Below are 20,664 nucleotides of genomic sequence, written 5' to 3'. Positions count from 1 at the left end.
ACTTTTTTATTTTCTGCCCAAAATACTCTGGAATGTATAGGGGTATTACCGTAACCTGTACAGAATAACAAGATCTCATTCCCTATTCTAGGTTCCATGTAATGGGGTTGTTTAAATAAACTGACCAGACAGGTTAAATCAGATAGTATGCTACAGAAAATGTAAATTTTGGACAAAATAAACATCTCTTCCTGTGGTCTCACATAAAAGTTGAAGTTTTAAAATACAGACAATAGCATCCTTTACCCTGTATTCAGATTTATCTTAGTCCTAACCAGATCAGCTTCATTCATTCTCCAGTTGAAATCTTATCTCTTTTTCTGCTTCTTTAACAATTGCTGTATGGAGTAATGCTGACTTTCGGAGCTGCAGAACTCTTAAGTCTCTGGTGTCGCACAGATACCCAAAGTTCCAGGGAACTACCAGGTTAGACATAAAGAACACCACATCTCAGAATTTAGAGATAACAGTTAAAACTCAGGAGTAAATGTGACTGCTGTAAGAGCTTACACTCTACGAACCTTTACAGTGAGCCTTATTGAACATTCTGTGCTCCTTAATCATCGATTGCCCAATCTCTACCCATTTTCTATCTCTGATAACCTATGCTCTAGAAATTAATTCTCAGAGTTTTCTCATTAGTTTATATTAGTGAAACCATTCAAAATTTGTGCTTTCGTTTCTGGCTTATTTCGCTTAACATAATGTCCCTAAGTTCATTTACCTTGTTGCATGCCTCACAACTTTGTTCATTTCTGCAGCCGCATAATATTCCATTGTATATATATACACCACAGTGTGCCTGCTTTCTGTTCGTCCAAGTATATACCTAGTAACTGGATTGCAGGATCATTTGGCAGCCCTGTACTTAGCCTCCTGTGGATCCACCACACTGCCCCTGGCAATTTTTTACTGGATTCCAAACGTGAATCTTGCCTTTTTTGGTGCTGAATATTTTCATATTCCTCTGAGTATCCTTGAGCTGTTTTTTAGAAAGCAGTTAAGTTACTTGAAAATAGTTTGATCCTTTCTGGTCTTGCTCTTAATATTTGTTACGTGGAACAAAAGCAGCATTTAGTCTAGGTTTAATTATTCCCCACTGCTGAGACAAACCCTTCTCAGTACTCCCTCTAATACCCTATATATTAAGAAGTTTCCCAGTCTTTTGTGGGAACAGGCACTGTTACCAGCTCTGATACTTCATCTCTATTCCTTTCACATGGCTCTTTCCCTGGCTTCAGTTAGTCCCCTCACATGCATGCACTTATCAGTATTCTGATGGATACTCAAGGGTGGGGAGGTGACAACCTTGTTAAAATCTCCCCAGTCTGCTGGGATCTATCTACTTATGCCCCAGGCTGCAAACAGTAAGCCAAGGCAGGTACAGTGTCATCTCATTTGTTTCCCATTTCTTGGGACTCACTCTCCTGATTTCTGTTGCCTTGAAAACCACTGTTTATGTATTTTGTCCAGTTTTTTGGTTGTTTCAGATGGGAAGGTAAATCCAGTCCCTGTCACACCATCCTGGCCAGAAGCAGAGGTCTCATTTAGCAATTTGGTTCATTTGGGAATAACTTTTTTTTTTTTTAATAATTCAGTTTTATTGAGATATATTCACATACCATGCAGTCATACAAAGCATACAATCAGTTGTTCACGGTACCACCATATAGTTGTGCGTTCATCACCAAAATTAATTTTTGACATTTGCATTACAACACACACAAAAATAATGAGAATAAAAATTAAAGTGAAAAAGAACAATTAAAGTAAAAAAGAACACTGGGTGCCTTTTTTTTTTTCCTTCCCCCCATTTTTCTACTCATCCATCCATAAACTAGACAAAGGGAAGTGTGGTCCATATGGCTTTCCCAGTCACATTGTCACCCCTCATAAGCTACGTTTTTACACAATCATCTTCAAGATTCTTGGGTTTTCGGTTGTAGTTTGATAGTTTCAGGTATTTACTGCTAGCTATTCCAGTTCATTAGAACCTAAAAAGGGTTGTCTATATTGTGTGTAAGAGTGCCCACCAGAGTGATCTCTCAGCTCCTTTTGGAATCTCTTTGCCACTGAAGCTTATTTCATTTCCTTTCACATCCCCCTTTTGGTCAAGAAGATGTTCTCCATCCCATGATGCCGGGTCTGGATTCCTCCCCGGGAGTCATATGCCACATTGCCAGGGAGATTCACTCCCCTGAGTGTCAGATCCCATGTAGGGGGGGAGGGCAGTGATTTCACCTGCCAAGATGGCTTAGCTAGAGAGGGCCACATCTGAGCAACAAAGAGGCATTCGGGAGAAGGCTCTTAGGCACAATTATAGGGAGCCCTAGCCTTTCCTTTGCAGCAGCAGTCTTGCCAAGGGCAAGTCCTGTGGTAGAGGGCTCAGCCCATCAAACCACCAGTCCCTTATGTCTGTGAGCACATCAGCAACCATCGAGCTGGGGAAGCCCAACACCCCTGCATTCTCCACCAGCTCCTCAAGGGGCTCTGCATATTTTTTTCATTTTTTTTTAATTAACTCTTTTTTTAAATCAACTATATCAAAAAACATACAATAAAAAAAACATTTCAGACAAACCGTAAGAAAGGAGTAAGAAAAAGACAACTAACCTAAGACAACTACTTCCAACATGTTCCTACTCTACCCCAAGAAAATAACCTAATATAGCAACATTTCTGTGAACCTGTTCCTACCATACCCATCAGAAATTAACAGACCATAGTCATTCCTGGGCATTTCCAGAATGTTAAATTTAGCCACGATAGCTTATCTGTTCTTATTGGGTTATCATTCCCCCTTCCTTAATTGCTCTGCATTGCTAGTTCCCCTACATTCTACATTATAAACCATTTGTTTTACATTTTTCAGTGTTCACATTAGTGGTAGCATATAATATTTCTCTTTTTGTGCCTGGCTTATTTCATGCAGCATTATGTCTTCAAGGTTCATCCATGTTGTCATATGTTTTACTACATTGTTCTTCTTACAGACGCATAGTATTCCATTGTGCGTATATACCACATTTTATTTATCCACTCATCTGTTGAAGGACATTTGCGTTGTTTCCATCTCTTGGCAATTGTGAATAATGCTGCTGTGAACATTGGCATGCAGATATCTGTTCATGTCACTGCTTTCAGATCTTCCAGGTATATAACGAGAAGTGCAATTGGTGGATCGAAGAGTAACTCTATATCTAGTTTTCTAAGGAACTGCCAGACTGTCTTCCAGAGTGGCTGAACCATTATACAGTCCCACCAACAATGAATAAGAGTTCCAATTTCTCCACATCCTCTCCAGCATTTGTAGTTTCCTGTTTGTTTAATGGCAGACATTCTAATTGGTGTGTGATGGTATTTCATTGTGGTCTTAATTTGCATCTCTCTAATAGCTAGTGAAGCCGATCATTTTTTCATGTGTTTCTTAGCCATTTGTATTTCCTCTTCAGAGAACAGTCTTTTCATATCTTTGCCCGTTTTATAATTGGGCTGTCTGTAGTCTTGTCATTGAGTTGCAGGATTTCTTCATATATGCAAGATATCAGTCTTTTGTCAGATAAATGGTTTCCCAAAATTTTTTCCCATTGAGTTGGCTGCCTCTTCACCTTTTTGACAAATTCCTTTGAGTACAGAAACTTCTAAGCTTGAGGAGTTCCCATTTATCTTTTGTTGCTTGTGCTTTTGGTGTAAACTCTAGGAAGTGGCTGCCTGATACAAGGTCTTGAAGATGTTTCCCAACATTATCTTCTAGGAGTTTTATGGTACTGTCTTTTATATTGAGATCTTTGATCCACTTTGAGTTAATTTTTGTGTAGGGTATGAGGTAGGGGTCCTCTTTCATTCTTTTGGCTATGGATATCCAACTCTCCCAGCCCCATTTGTTGAAAAGGACTTTTATGTCCCAGTTCAGAGGCTTTGGGGGCCTTATCAAAGATCAGTCGGCTGTAGATCTGGGGGTCTATCTCTGAATCTCAGTTTGATTCCATTGATCAATATGTCTATCTTTGTGCCAGTACCATGCTCTTTTGACAACTGTGGCTTTGTAATAAGCTTCAAATTCAGGAAGTATAAGTCTTCCCACTTCGTTTTTCTTTTTTAGAGTGTCTTTAGCAATTCGAGGCATCTTCCTTTTCCAAATAAATTTGATAACTAGCTTTTCTAAGTCTTCAAAGTAGGTTGTTGGGATTTTGATTGGGATTGCATTGAATCTGTAGATGAGTTTGGGTAGAATTGACATCTTAATGACATTTAGCCTTCCTATCCATGAATATAGAATATTTTTCCATCTTTTAAGGTCCCCTTCTATTTCTTTTAGTGGAGTTATGTAGTTTTCTTTGTATAGGTCTTTTACATCTTTGGTTAAGTTTATTCCTAGGTACTTGTGTTTTTTAGTTGCTATTGAAAATGGTATCTTTTTCTTGAGTGTCTCTTCAGTTTGTTCATTTCTAGCATATAGAAACATTACTGATTTATGTGCATTAATCTTGTATCCTGCTACTTTGCTAAATTTATTAGCTCTAGTAGCTGTATTGTCGATTTCTCAGGGTTTTCCAGATATAAGATCATATCATCTGCAAACGATGACAGTTTTACTTTTTCCTTTCCAATTTGGATGCCTTTTATTTCTTTGTCTTGCCTCAGTACCGCTTTTGCTGCATTCCATAGGTTTTGGTATGTTGTGTTCTCATTTTTATTCATCTGTATTTATTTAGCAATTTCTCTTGGTATTTCTTCTTTAACCCACTGATTGTTTAGGAGTGTGTTGTTTAACCTCCAGGTATTTGTGAATTTTCTAAGTTTCTGATGGTTATTGACTTCTAATTGTATTCTATTGTGGTCAGAGAATGTGCTTTGAATAATTGCAATTTTTTAAAATTTATTGAGGCTTGTTTTATGTCCCAGCATATGATCTATTCTGGAGAAAGTTCTGTGAGCACTAGAGAAGAATGTGTATCCTGGTGATTTGGGATGTAATGTTCTATATATGTCTGTTAAATCTAATTCATTTATCAGATTGTTTAGGTTTTCAATTTCCTTATTGGTCTTCTGTCTGGTTGATCTATCTATAGGAGAGAGTGATGTGTTGAAGTCTCCCACAATTATTGTGGAAACATCAATTGCTTCCTTTAGTTTTGCCAGTATTTTGTGGTACCTTGATTGGGTGCATAAACATTTATGATTGTTATTTCTTCTTGTTGAATTGCCCCTTTTATTAATATCTAGAGGCCTTCTTTGTCTCTCATAACATCCTTGCATTTAAAGTCTGTTTTATCTGAGATTAATATTGCTATTCCTGCTTTCTTTTGGCTGTAGCTTGCAAGAAGTATTTTTTCCATCCTTTCACTTTCAGTTTCTTTGTGTCTCTGTGTTTAAGATGAGTCTCTTGTATGTAACATATTGATGGTTCATATTTTTTGATCCATTCTGCCAATCTACATCTTTTAATTGGAGAGTTTAATCCATTTACATTCAGTGTTATTACTGTGAAGGCATTTCTTGAATCAGCCATCCTATCCTTTGGCTTATGTTTGTCAGATATATTTTTTCCCTTTCTCTATCATTATCCTTTAATGAACCAATATTGAATCTCTTTAGTACTGAACCTTTCTCCTTATCTCTCTCTTCTTTCTTTGTTTCTCTGTCAGTAGGGCTCCCTTTAGTATCTGGAGTTGAGTAGGTCTTTTATTAGCAAAACTTCATAGCATTTTTTGTCTATGAAAAATTTAAGCTTTCCCTCAAATTTGAAGGAGAGCTTTGCTGGATAAAGTATTCTTGGTTGGAAATTTTTCTCTCTCAGAATTTTAAATATGTCATGCCACTGCCTTCTCACCTCCATGGTGAGTCTTATGTTGTTTCCTTTGTATGTGGTGAATTGCTTTTCTCTTGCTGCTTTCAGAACTTGCTCCTTCTCTTCAGTATTTGACAGTCTGATCAGAATATGTCTTGGAGTGGGTTTATTTGGATTTATTCTATTTGGAGTTCACTGGGCATTTATGCTTTGTGTATTTATGTTGTGTAGAAGGTTTGAGAAGTTTTCCCCACCATTTCTTTGAATACTCTTTCTAGACCTTTACCCTTCTCTTCCCCTTCTGGGACACCAATGAATGTTATATTTGGACGTTTTATTTTATCTTTCATATCCTTGAGGTCCATTTCGATTTTCCCCCTTTCTTTCTTTTCTTCTTTTTCGGTTTTGTCGTCCTCCAGGTCGCTGATTCGTTGTTCAGCTTCCTCTAGTCTTGTATTATGAGTACCCAGATTCTTTTTAATTTGGTTGACAGTTTCTTTTATTTTCATAAGATCGTCTGTTTTTTAATTTACTCTTGCAGTTTCTTCTTTATGCTCTTCTAGGGTCTTCTTCAGGTCCTTTATATCCTTTGCCATGCTCTCGTTGTTCGTCTTTAGTTCTTTGATTAATTGCTCCAAGTACTGCGTCTTCTCTGATCTTTTAATTTGGGTATTAGAGTTTGGATTATCCATATTATCTGGTTTTTCCATATGCTTTAAAATTCTCTGTTGTTTTTGGCCTCTTGGCATTTGCTTAACTTGATAGGGTTCTTTTAGGATATGTAGACTAATTCAAAGACTTACCTCTAATTTGTCTGATCTACAGTTTGATGGCATACACTTTCTCTAACTAACCAGCAGGTGGCATCCGTGAGCCACCTATTCCCCTCAAGCGTGTTCTCCCCAACTTTGTCTTTGTGGTGTGTGGGGGGTCTGATTCTTGTCGGGGTCCAATTGGTGCACGAGGTTGGGTGTATTGTTGGTGCTGCCCGCCCTGAATGTGGGGCCTGTGTCTCAGCAGTTAGGGAGGGAGGGCAGCTTTAATAATCAAACCTCCCAGGTGTTCCTGTAGATTTAAGGCTGTTGCAAGAGTCTAAACCTTCAGTTCGGTCTTGCCACAGATTGTCTCTGCCACTGACCCACAAGTCCTTGGTATTGGCGTATGGTCCTTGGTATTTCCAAGTGGGGCCCTCTTCCAAGCCATGCCCTCTTAGGGCCTCTGCTGAGGGAAGGCTGTGCTATGTCACAAGTGCACGCCATCCCTCAAGGGAAGTTCTGGGCCGCCAGGCCTCATAAGGGCATTCCCAGCCTGCTGAAAGGATGGCTGTATGGGGCGTGTTAATTTCCCCCTTTTTGCACAGCTCCACCTTCCTAGCTCTGGGACAATTAGCTGTTGGTGTGCCTTTTGCCCAATATTGTGGCTTGTGCTCATGATGCTGGAAACACTTCCCGTCACCCTGGGTTTCTTGGCGCAGCTCTGGGCTGTGGCGCCGGCGTTAGTGCCAGGCAGGAGCATTCCCAGCCCACTGGGAAGATGGCTGTAAGGGGCATGGTTATTTTCCCTTTCTGGCTCACCTCTGCCTTCCTCGCTCCGAGACAATTAGCAGCGGGTGCACGAAAGGCTATCGTCTATGCCCAATATTGAGGCATACCTACAGCCCATTCCTGCGGCGCTTCACTGTGCGGTTCTCGCTGCCGTATCCACAGCCGCTTTTGGGTTTTTTAAAAAAGAACTAGTCCAACTCCAAATGCCAACCCACAGTTTCCCCACACCTCAGCGTAGCTGCTGGATATTCAGCAGGCTTACTCATTTCAGAACGCAGACTCCCAGTTTTGCCAAGTGCATGGTCCTTGTGGATTTAGCAGACCTTGTCCAGCTGGTGCATCACCTAGAACTGGTGTTCTGGGTCACTTTCTGGCTTTTATTTAGTATTTTTCATGGAGGTGTTTTGTTGCCCTGTCTGTCCTAACCGCCATCTTCCAGAAGTTCTGGGAATGAGTTTTAAAAATGCTGTGAGTTTCTTTTAAACTGATGCAATGGACACCATTTTTACGTGTCCAAAATTCAGAGATATTTGAATCATAGTTCAAATGATTGGGGATAGTTGACAGATTAGCCAGCTTTTCTCAGGTTCTCTAAAGTATTTAATTCTGATGTTTTGAAGAATGGCACTTGGCATTACTCCATATTTTTTTTTACAGCACTGCACTGAGCATCAGAAGACTTAGATTCTTATCTTGACTGTCGCATTTTTTAGCAGTAGAGAGACATAATTCCTCCCATGGAAGCCGTGAGCATTTGGCTCTTCAAGAACAGATAGGTTAAGACGCTCTCTCATTTTCTCAAACAACTGTTTTCATTATTTCCATAACTTTTTCTCTCTTCTCAAACCTTCTTCGCACACGCACGCACACACACACCTTGGCTCCTTTTTGTTGAGAAAATGCAAAAATTAAAAAAGAAATCCCTGTCTTCCAGTCATCAGATCTATGAATTGGGTGTGTCTTTTCTCATTCTTTTCACTGCTGTTACTCTAATCAGCACCCCCTACACACCTGGGCTCTGGATCTCCAGCCCTCCCTTCTCCTGTACCTCACTGCTTCTGCTACCTCCTCCCAACCAACTCCCCTGCTTCCTATCTTTAGTCTCTCCTGTTTATTTCTGCATGTAAGTATGCATTCGTCTTTCCCATCTTAAAAAACCATCCCTTGCTCCAGGTGTTTTTGTTCCCTTTCATAGCCAAACTTAAGCATTTTTCTCTCACGTTGCCTTCACTTCCTCACCACTCACTCATCTTCACCTCTCTCCAATTAGCAATGTTCCTGTCACTCCTCTCTTCCTCTCGTCTTTCCTAAGTTTCTGTGTTACCACTCTCTCCCGGATACCCCTACCTCCCTGGATATTTTCCACTCAGTTTCTTTTCATTAACTCCTATCTCTTACTCATCCACTATATATTTATTAGAGTACCTCAGAACTGAGACTTGGGCCCACTTCTCTGTAAATACTAGATAAGCTCATCCATTTCCATGACTTTAAATATTACTGTGTCCTGGTGACTTTCCACACTGGCTCCACACTAGTCTATCCAAGTGCCGCCTTTAATGGTAGAAACCTCTAGCTAACCATTCCAAAGTAAACATCCTCTATACTCTGTTCTTCCTCGTCTCAGTAAATGGCATCACATACATCCATTTGCTCAGGCCCCAAACTTCTGTCTCCCTCTAGTATCTGTCTCCTCCCACAGCCTATCCTTCACCAAGTTCTGCCTTTTCTACCTCCAAAATATAGCTCAAGTCTGCCCATTCCTTTTCATCCTGACTGCCCTCATCCTAATCTGAATTACCATCATCTCTCATTTGAACCCCCATATTAATCTCCTACCAGAAACCTTCCTGCCTGCACTCTTGCCCTATCCTAGTCCATTTTTTGTAAAAGTGTTCTTGGTTAATCCAAGTTTTCCAGAGAAGCAGAACCAACGGTATATATGTAAATATTAGGAGATTTAGCATAGAAACTGTCTCACATGACTGTGGAGATTGGCGAGTCCAAATTCCATAGAGCAGGCCACAAGTTGAAAACTAATGATGTGGAAGTTTAATTACCCAAAAGAAGCTGACTGGCTGAAATAGAAGTAGAAATTCTTTCTTATTTCTGAAATCCTCAGTTCCAGCTTTTAAGACCTCCAACTGGATAAGGAGACTCCCATCATTGCTGAGGGCAGTCTCCTTTGTTGGTTGTAAATGCAATCAGCTACAGATGCAGTCAACCGAATATAAATCCATCTATGAAAAACCCTTACAGTAACAATCAGGCCAGAGCTTGCTTGACCAAACATCTGAACACCATAACCTAGCCAAGTTGATACATGAAATTAATCACTATATGTTCTTCTGTTGTTGTTTTTGAATATTACATATCATGTTACTCCCCCCACTTGACATTCTTTTTCTCATCTGTAAAATGAAGAAAACAGTATCTAATTCCTACAGTTGTTTTAAGGTATACATGAAGCTAATGCATGTAGAGTACCTGGCATTATGCACACCATGCAATAAACATTCAAATTTTAACTATAATTAATACAAGGTTAGCCTGGAAGACTGTGTTTGGGAATAGAGTGAACTTGAGTCTGATTCAAGTCAACCTAATGGTGCCTAGTTCTTCCCCATAATCAGCTATAAAACTCTCCTTCTCTGAAGTTTATCCTTGCTAGAGCCAGGTTAAGCGATAAATGCTCTGAAGAAGATTAAAGCAGGATAAGGAGATAGAGTGATGGAAAGAGGGTATGTTAGATAGGGTAGGCAGAGTCTCTTAGAAACCAGGGCTTGAATGAAACAAAGGAGCAAGCAGTGGGAAGTTGTAGAGGAAGAGCATTCCAGACAGGTTTGATATATTGAACCATCGTTTCCAGGCCATCTCTCTGTTATGAGTCAGTACGTCCCTTATATTCTTCTAGCTCAGATCCTTCTATACTATTATGCAGGTTGTGTACTGCCCACCTCTAGGGGCTACCATTTGCATGTGTTGTCCTTGCAAGTTAGAATATTTCTTGTGGCAGTTTTCCAGCAGATGACTTTAAAGTGTCATGAGTACAGGGTGGCTTTTTCTGATTACACAAAGGTAGCAAACAGTCTCTTCCTATCTGTTTATCTGTTGTTCATAAACATGGACCAAGCTAATGACTTAAGAGTCAGCATTGCCACAACTTTCATTTGCTTCCTAACAAACTCCCTCAAACTATCAAGTTTCTGCACATGAAAGCTATCAAGTATAGCAGACTAAAGATGCTGAGTACAGAATACCAAAGAAAGGAACCTGGCATCGTCTTTGGAAACTTTTTCTTCTCTGATCCCTTGGGGAAGGAGTTAGGAGGATGGGAAAAAAAAAAAAAAAAATGTGAGAAAAAGTCAAGAAATGGGGCATTTGCCAGAAGGTTAAAATGTGAAACATAGACTTGGTTTTGGTGTTTATTTTATAGCCAGGAAACCAGCAAGAAGTTGCAATATTTCCTTCCATGAAATTTTCTTTTTGTTCTCTTCTACTTTCATTCATCTGCTAGATAATTCTATGATCATCCTGCCTGAGTTCTCTTCAGATTAACCTGGAGACTGGTATTTTACTCTCTGTCCCCACTACCCCAATTTATACATTTCATTAGCTTTAATTTTATAGTCAGTTGATCCAAGTGATTTATAAACATGGTTTGCTTAATTTAGTCAACAAGATTTTGCCACACTTTATTGTTTCTGCTGAAACATTTAAAATAAATATTTTACCCCAGTGTATTTCGGTAGCCATTTCTAAAACATAAGCCCATATGTTTTTGGAAGCCTATCCTGAAAACTGAACTTGTTTTGAAACTGAAATGTTGTAGAAGACGTTTTTGCAGTGCGAATCATCATCACTGATATAATTTCATTTTCATTTATCAGATTCTCTTAAATTGAGGTTCACCTCTAATTGTGTGCAGTATAATGCTTCGCAAGTATGCAGGACACAGCCAGAAAGCAGTGCTGGCATTGTGACTTGTGGATGTTCTTATAACTTATGTACCTTTTTCTTTTGGCAGTGCATGATCTGATTTTCTGGCGAGACGTGAAGAAGACTGGTTTTGTCTTTGGCACAACGCTGATCATGCTGCTTTCCCTGGCAGCCTTCAGTGTCATTAGTGTGGTGTCTTACCTCATCCTGGCTCTTCTTTCTGTCACCATCAGCTTCAGGGTCTACAAGTCTGTCATCCAAGCTGTACAGAAGTCAGATGAAGGTCATCCATTCAAGTGAGTAAAAGTATCAAAAGTAAATTTATACGTTTTAGTAAAGGGCAGCCTCAGTGAATTATGGGGCCTAATGAGCTGATTGATGGCATGAACCATCATCTAGAGAACTTGATCATCTAAAGAAGCAACCAGATTATGAGCCAAGAACTTTTTTTTTTTTTTGCAATTTTATTGAGATATATTCACACACCATACAGTCATCCAAACTGTATACCAGTTGTTCATAGCACCTACCACAATTTTTTGAACATTTTCATTACTTCAAAAAATAAAAATAAGAATTAAAATAAGTAAAAAAGAACACCCAAAACATCTCATACCCCACCTCCTCCCTACCATTCATCTACTCCCTGTCCCCATTTTTCCACTCATCTGCCCATACACTGGGTAAAGGGAGTGTGAGCCACAAAGCCCTCACAATCACACAGTCAGATCATATAAGCTATACAGTCACATGATCATCTTTAAGAATCAAGGATACTGGATTGCAGTTCAGCAGTTTCAGTTATTTCCTTCTAGCTATTCTAATAAACTAAATAAAAAGGGATATCTATATAATGTATTAGAGTTACCTCCAGAATGGCCTCTCAACTCCATTTGAAATCTCTTAGCCACTGAAACTTTATTTTGTTTCATTTCTTCTCCCCCTTTTGGTCCAGAAGCCTTTCTCAATCCTATGATGCTGGGTCCTGGCTCATCCCTGGGAGTCACGTCCCACATTGCCAGGGAGATTTACACCCCTGGGAGTCATGTCCCATGTAGGAGGGTGGGGGGGAGGCAGTGAGTTTACCTGTAGAGTTGAGCCAAGAACTTTTTGGCAGTCTAGAGGTTCGCACTTCAAGATCCAATAGGACTCTCTAAATTCCTGAGCAAGGTAGAGAAAGAAGACCATTTAGATGGGATCCCAAGTACATATTTAAATCTTGACATGACTTTGAAATCTTGCTGTTGAGGCTGTTCTCTTGTGAATATTTTATATCGGAACTCAAAAGTCCTTACTCTTGGTTTTATTTCTTACTGATTTCTCCTCTTTCTTAATACTGCGGGTGGGGGGGCAACTCTTGATGAAATCAACAGATCATAGACTTTCTAGAATCCAATTTCTAGCTTTTCTGATTGTGCTGTAATTTAACAAATATTTCTCTCACACTTTTCCTCTTGGAAGTCTTCACCCATGAAACATTTTTATGTAATGTTAGCAAATTTTTTTTTTCTTTTCTTTTTTAAACCCTTTTCTCATAGAGAAAGAAGCCCTGCTATGACCTCTCAGGGCTATAACAGAACATTCTGCATGTAGTTCTTGTCCTTGTATTTCCTCTTTTAAAAAAAAAAAATTATTTTATTTTTGTAAAATTAAAAATAGTAGACATATATATATATATAGTTCTAGTTCCAGAGCAGAGCAATACAAATATATAAATATTGCAGTTTTAAAAGAAAAGTATAACAGCCAAATAGTGTCCAAATAAGCTTTTTTTGAAACCAACTTGGTTTTTACCACAGCAGCTCCATTTTGTTTTTCTAAATGTCTTAGCACAATTCTGTAATGTAAATTTCTAACACCAAAGAGATATTAAGTTCAACGACCATAGCATATGATACTCAGATTTAAAGTAGCAAGGTCAATACAACACACTAGTAAACATAGGAATGACATTTAATAGAAGTCACTGTGTCGCCTTTTGGAGGTAGTGGGATGGACATCTAGACATGTTGAAGGAAGCAAGAAATACATGTTCACTAAAATTCCTTTTGCTTTATGTGCAGTTGGGGGAAGTTCAAGTAATACCTTTTTATTAGGGTTGGGGGAGAAGGTTGAGGAGGACAGTACTCATTTCCATGATTTTTTCTGTTTCGCCTTGGTAAGCTTACAACTGTGGGATAAAATTCAGTGTACTATAAGGTATTAGTAATATGACTCTTTAATTTGAATATGGAAAGTATGTATTACAAACTAGGTGTTTTAAAAAAACCACTCAAAAGCCTGGGACTTGCTATGATGTGGTTCATATTAAGGTAACCATAGCCAGAAGTTGCTTAATAGGTTAGACTGTGTTATAATAAGGGCAGTTATGAAAGGATGAAGAGATGTGAGAATACTGAGATATGAGACGGAGCCTTGTCATTCCAAATACGACATTATAGCCCTCCTCCAAGATACCTTGAAGCTGTGCATTCCAAGCTGCCACTGTTATGCTAGAGACCTGTACCTTAGGACCCCGATAAATTAACTTACCCTCCTGTATTCTCTTGGTGAAATTAGAAGGAATAATTTAAACTATACTGTGGCATTAAAAAATTATTGCAAATTAGTTTGAACAAATCAGTAGTTGAAAAAGTGCATACATTTTGCTGTTTTACAACAAGCTTAGGTGTTTAAACATTTTTTTTTCTTTTTTGCATACCATTGTGGATTTATAAAATGTGTTTTACTAAGTTTACTAATAATTTCAAACACCTAATTCTTGTAACTTTTAGGTATGGTGGTATATGTTTTCTTAATAAACAGAAAGGAAAGACGTTCCTGTTAACTTTTCTGTTTCCCCTACAAGGCTGTAGGCCCCTTAAGGCAAAAGTGGTCCTATGGTTCTTGATATCCCCAGCACCTACAGTGTGTGGTACACAGTAGGTACTCAGTAAACATTGAGAAAATTACATATTGTGAGCACATAGTTATATCTCAATTCTATAGTGCATCTGGGAACAGAATGCAGACCTTTGTGTCTTTTTCTGGTGAGTGACTCATAGTTTTCAACCCTATCAAACTCAATTTTGCTACCTTCCTTTTTGTTCTTTTTTTAAAAAACAAATATTTTATAATGCCTCCCGTATCATTTTGAGATGAAATTCATAGATAATATAACCTATATACAAACATAATTTTCCCCCAAAATTAGAATCTAATTGTAATATAAAGAAGTAATAAAGTAGAAAGCCATTAATAATAAAATAGTATGTATTTCTGTTATTTAATTGCTTGGACATGAAAAAAAAATTTAAGAAGCTGCACACTTGGACAACATGTGTAATCACCAATATAGTTGTGATTTTCCAAAATGGTAGAAAAAAATTTTAGTCAAGTTTCAGTGTAAATAAATATTTTTAGAAAGTCAGGATATATTTTTATGCTGCCAAAAATATCTTGTGTTTATATGGTCTGGGTTCTTGAAAATTATAAATAGGTTTATTCACCTTCATGAATATCCAGTGAGGCAGTAAAATTTATGCAGGACATAGGACAATTCCTTATCGTGAAGGGCTGCCCCACACTTTGCAGGAATACAGTATCTGCCTCTGCCCGCCAAGTTACAGGGTTCTCCCCTCCCCAGCCTCCCCCTTGACAACCACAAATATGATCCTACAGATTTCCAAAATGCCCCTTGGGGGCAATTGCATACCCTAAAGAGCTGCTTTGCTAACTGAAAGACATCTTCTCCTTCCCTTGTCAAATGTGTGACTGTTGTTTCTTCTTCCCGAAGAGCCTACTTGGATATAGACATTACTCTGTCCTCAGAAGCTTTCCATAATTACGTGAATGCTGCTATGGTACACATCAACAGGGCCCTGAAACTCATTATTCGCCTCTTTCTGGTGGAAGATCTGGTTGATTCCTTGAAGGTTAGTTGTTTCTGCAGCTTCTGATGGTGAGGCTGGGAAAAACCAGGTACTGAGTTATAATTCAGAGGAAAAGCAGAAATAGGGTTTCGTCAGGCAACAACTAATATATGCTTATTTCATTCAGCCTATAAAACTGGGGATGAATCAGTAGAAAGGGTCAGTCCTCCTATGGAGGACTAACACCAAAACAGTAATAATGTAATTCACAGAATTGCAACTACAGTTTGTCTTTGGGTCTAAGAAAACTACAGAGTTCTGTTATACACCCTCGATTGTATAGTGGGGGAACCTTCATTTTGAAATTATGGCATGTATCACTAGACTTATGCAGATTTAATTAACCGGGAGAGAATGGCCTCAGTTAGCCTGAGTCTTGCATTGTGGTTATTCCTACTTAAGTCTCTGGCTTTTGCATTCACAGCTGGCTGTCTTCATGTGGCTGATGACCTATGTCGGTGCGGTTTTCAATGGAATCACCCTTCTGATCCTCGGTAAGGAAGCAAGGAAACGTTCTTGGGTTCATTGAAGTAATTGGTAAGCACATAAGTAAAGAGAGTGCCCACCTTGGTCTGCTCCTTCCAGTTGGCCCTACCTGTAATATTTTTTGAGATTTTGAATTAGATGCTGAAGGGACTTGTGTTGTTCCACTTGTTTACCAAATGGTCTCAACTCTAAATAGCTGGAAATAAAGGAAAGTTGTCTAGATTTGGTTTAAATATGAGATGTTATTTATAGAAACCATTTTCATAATTTGGAAATTGTTATTTGTGGGTCAAAGAAGGCAGCCTGTGTAACTGGGGAGGCTTTTTTATACCACCCTAAATTAACTCACTTTATCTAACTGTCCTTAACTGAAAACCATAGCTGGAGTTCTCATTTTGAGGAAGGTCTATGTTTCCCTATATTTTATTAAGAAAAATGTATCTGTCTTTTGTGACTGTCTCACATTTATACTTGCCTTGTCCCATGATTCGGTCTTACAGCCGAACTGCTCATTTTCAGCGTTCCAGTTGTCTATGAGAAGTACAAGGTAAGCGTTTGTCTTTTCCAAACTAGATATGCCAGGAGATGTATAATTGGTTTCATTTTTTAAGGCATTGCAAGTTCAGAGTGGTCTTTTTATAACCATCATTTCTACAGTCTGATTTTATAAGTCAGGTGCCTGGAAGAAGCTTTCAAGAGTGGTTTTCTCCAAGGAGAGAAATTGAATATCTGGGAGAGAGAGAGGGATAGGAAGGAGACTTATTTTTTTATACCTTCTTGTGTGCCTTTTGAATTGTTATCACACGGATGTATTATCTATTCAGAAAAATAAGTTGAAAAAAATCCTTAACTAAATAAAAGTTGGGTGTCTAAGAAACGTAAACTGTAGGGCGTTACTGGAATCCATCAGTTTACCCAGATGCTTGCATTGTGGAATGGTGTATACAAAGTGTCGTGGATGTGCTATGAGGTTGTTCTTTATGGATTAAGTTATCCGTCAACATCAGATTTTATTTATGGCTTTTGGGCATTAAATGAATTAGCTTTACTCAGGAGCCATAACAGATTTGTAATTTACAGAATATAAGACACACAGTTTCTAATATTCAGAGAATGCTGTACTCCAGTAGCTCTAAAGGAAATACCTAACAAATAAGAATAACCTCTGCAGAAAGAAATGAGTGATTTTTTACTTCAACAAAGTGTGGGCATTTATGGGATAATTTGACGTCTAAACCTTTTAGGTATTTTTTAAAATGGGCGTTATTTTCATTTTCCAGAATATTCAGTAGAATTAAAAAATGACTAAGCTAGACAAAAGAACTATTGCCTTTAGAAATATAGTTAATCTATATGTTGCTACAGCTGAGTTTGCTTTTCTTCCTTAAAGACCCAGATTGATCACTATGTGGGCATCGCCCAGGAGCAGACCAAGGCAGTTGTTGAAAAGTAAGTACATTTAGGAGCCACATTTCATCATGACATGTGATCTTTTGCTCTGAGTATTTTTAATCCCCTATATGAAATGCTGATGCCAAAGAAAGTAATTTTCCCCTTGAAATAAAACCTTGGTTAATGGAGTTTGAATTTACTAGAAATTGTTTCAACTGCTTCTTAGAAAAACATCCTTTATATCTTAGATTGCAAAAGGGTCAGTGGAATCAGGACCACACTTCTGTTTGAACTGGCTTTTAAATGTTCTTGATGGCCTCTCCACCTTCGTTGATTTTTCAGTGTGTCAATTTTAAATCAAACTCTTCCTGCCTTTTTCAGAAATAGAAGTTTTAGTAAATAAATGACTTTAGGTTCAAAGCCAACTCTTTAAGTTAAGACCTCCAGATCTCTCTGTTTTCCTTTTTTTTAACCAATTAAATTTAATATTTAAATCAAGTAATAAAATATTGATACACATATGTATGACCTCTATATAATGAAGGAACTGTTTTCTTTGCTTTTTTATTTTTGAATTATTTATAGCAAATATTTATGAACCCAATACTTAGAAGTAAAATGTTAACATTTTTCCTAATTTTCTTCATATATTCTTTAAGAAACAAAACTTCACAAACAGTGGAACCCCCTTTGTGCTTTGCAAGTCCCTTTTTATACCACAGATTTTAGTGCTTTTTCCAACTTCATCAAGAAAGAATTGTGAATATACCCAGAGAGCTCTGGCTTGATGCCTGGATCTTTGCCTGTTTTTTTACTTTTTTTAGGTATACATTGGAGCTAAAACCAGGCAAAGATGGTTTGCACAAATATATATCTATTTACCCCTGATTTGTGAAAGATAGTCTCAGTTTAGACCTAATGCCTTGATTACCAGTGTTGGCTGACTCAGGTGCCCTGCTCCGCTGTGTGCCCGAGAAAGCAGGTGGTGTGTCTCCTTGGCTGACCCTTGACTCTTGGTTTCCTGTGTGGCCCTAGTAGCTGTCCTGACATTCCTTTATCTGTATATCACAAAAGTCAGAGAAATGGGAAGCAACATCAGCTGCCTTCTGATGACTGCCAGTGGCTAGGACGTAGTCAGCAGGCATCCCCTGTACCCTCCGGAACCCCATGAGGGTTGAGGTGGTTCTGGCAGTGGAGGACAGGCAGCAGGCCTTGTAGCCATGTGTCTTTGTGGACCCCTCAGGTGGTCATCCCAGACCCAGCCTCTGCTTCCTTTCATCCAACGTAAGCCCTAAGAAAGTGGGAGAGTGTTTTTCACATAGCCCCCCAAAATCAAGGACTGCCTTCTCCTTAATCACAGTTAAAACAAAAACCTAAAACATAGGCTTATGTTTTTCACCTTCATTTTTTTTTCTTTCCTTAATAGGATCCAAGCAAAACTCCCTGGAATCGCCAAAAAAAAGGCAGAATAAGCCCATGGAAATGAAAAATGCAACAGTTACTAAAACATCATTTAATAGTTGTAACGTTGTTACTATGAAGGAACATGCTCCTTGTCCGCTGCAGCCTGCATTCCAAGCTTTTTGTTTTTAATTTGGTGTTCCCCCCCCCTTTCCCTTTACCCTCAGTATCAAGCAAAGAATTGTTGAACAAAAAGGAAGAGAGAAAAAAAGGACATCTTAGAACCCAAAAGAATAAAGAAAGAATCAAATTAATAGAATAAATCAATGCCTCTAATGGGGGTGGAGCTTTTGCTTGTAGCTTGAAAGGGAAAAGATTGAATGAAGGTAAGGGGGGAGATGGAAGATAAAACATATCTCTTAAGTTCTTCTATCCAATTTCCAGGTATTAATTTTACACAAGTTTCCCATCACAGTTATACCCTTATTTTAAAGTTAAGATATAACGATTAACTTACGTAGAAATTATTTGAGGACAGGAGTGGGATTCTTTCCTACAGGTTTTTTGAGCCTTCTGGTCCCATCTTCCTGCCCCATGATGTGAGCAGCTATTCCTAATATTCCTCTTCTTTGCTTAATTATATAACTTTCAACTCAATAAGAGCGTATAGGCAATAGTGATCAGTCCTGGTTCCCAGAAAGCCTTATGATTAAAATTGAAAACAGAAAGTGGGACTGGAACGGGAGTTAAAAAGGAGCACTGCTGTGAAGGCCACTCCTTCTCCCATTTATCCCTAGGAAATAAAAAGCTCCGCCATTTGGGAAAGTGGTGTCTGCTTCATTTCTTTTGGACACCATTTCTGAGCTTTAGTTTGAGAACTCATTCCTGAGATGTGCTTTCTTCCCTCTTCCCTATCCACCTCAAGTTTAATAAATATGATTGTACTTCTTATTATGAAATAAATGTCTGTAACTGCTGTACACTGCTGTAAACTTGTTATAGAAAAAAACAGTCTGCATGTGGGCTCCTCAGTCATTGAGTTATTGTAATCCTGTATCAGTCCATGGGGGGGGGGGGAAACAGTCTTAAGAAGTTAACTGCAGAAACACAAAAATGTTGTGTGTTGTTTTTTTTTTTCATCTTTTCCCTACAGTTTCCTTCTTCTCATGCTACATCTTTAAAACTGTGCTCATCTTTTTACCCTAAGGACCAAAGCCGATCTGGCTTGAGAGATGTTATGTTTGTGGTTAAGAGATCACAATTAGTGTAGGGAAGTGCATTTTGTGGTTCATAGGGAGTTTTAACTGCTTTGAGACTAGCTTATGGGTATGTGTTATGGTTTCAAGGTTCTTCTCATTTTCAAACACATGAAATGCCTTTGCCATGGCTCTGGGTGCCCCTTTTGCGAGTTTCTCAAGAAATCTTAGGTAAGGGTGATCGGTGACCAGACAGGGCCAGATTGTATTGATGAGCTCTGTGTACAATTAAAAGACAACAGAACAATTTGTTGACATCAGGTGAAGGGCGATTGGGAATTTTTGATTCCTGTTTGAGACTGTTACGTGTCTTCCTCCCCTTCCACAGGAATATTCAGTAAACTTGGAAAAGTCACCCTGAATTTCCTTCAGGTTATAACTGAAAGTCATAATCCAGAGAGAATATGCATTGGTGACTTCAAAGTAAGGGCTACAATATTTGACAGTCCCAAAACGCTGCAACTCTGTAGAAGGTCCCTGTGGAAGGAAATTCTCTTTCACTTTTTTTGGCAGATTACTTAGGAATTTAAATAGGTAACGAGTACCTTTGCCTTATTCCATTTTCTTAGTCCACTTTTGAGTTTTTCAACTGATTTCATGTCATGGTAGGAAATACATTCTCCATCTTCATCCTTTGCCCTCCCAGGAAGTCAATGTACTGATTGTATTTTTGGGCTTCTCCTCCAAAGGACTTCCTGCTGCACTGGAAGCCTCTGCACCTAGCTCTTTTGTTTTGCTACTGCTGTGTTTAGAAATTGGACAGATAATTGTGCCATGCAGGATTTTTTGAAACCTATAGATGAAAAATTACTAATGAAACTGTGCGTGTATGTGCGTGCAACGTAAAAACCCAGTAGCACCTAAGGAGCTTAAATTTCAGTTCCTGTAAAACTTCAAATTGATATGGTATTAATAAAAAAGAAAAAAATACACAAGGACTGTGG

General features: G+C 38.6%; 1 protein-coding gene across 1 annotated transcript in view; it reads left to right on the top strand.

The window, feature by feature from the left end:
* RTN3 (reticulon 3) overlaps positions 1 to 20,658 on the top strand; it is a 55,358-nt gene extending 34,700 nt beyond the window's left edge. The window contains exons 2-7 of the mRNA XM_037838291.1: positions 11,363 to 11,570; positions 15,050 to 15,188; positions 15,610 to 15,679; positions 16,172 to 16,218; positions 17,062 to 17,120; positions 18,490 to 20,658. Coding sequence (XP_037694219.1) covers positions 11,363 to 11,570; positions 15,050 to 15,188; positions 15,610 to 15,679; positions 16,172 to 16,218; positions 17,062 to 17,120; positions 18,490 to 18,535 — 569 coding nt within the window. The 3' untranslated portion in view covers positions 18,536 to 20,658. The remainder of the gene's footprint in view (positions 1 to 11,362; positions 11,571 to 15,049; positions 15,189 to 15,609; positions 15,680 to 16,171; positions 16,219 to 17,061; positions 17,121 to 18,489) is intronic.
* Positions 20,659 to 20,664: the final 6 nt, after the last annotated feature.

This window comes from Choloepus didactylus, chromosome 6, assembly GCF_015220235.1.
Source record: "Choloepus didactylus isolate mChoDid1 chromosome 6, mChoDid1.pri, whole genome shotgun sequence".
Lineage (NCBI taxonomy): Eukaryota > Metazoa > Chordata > Mammalia > Pilosa > Megalonychidae > Choloepus > Choloepus didactylus.
This window is presented reverse-complemented; position numbering and strand designations above follow the sequence as displayed.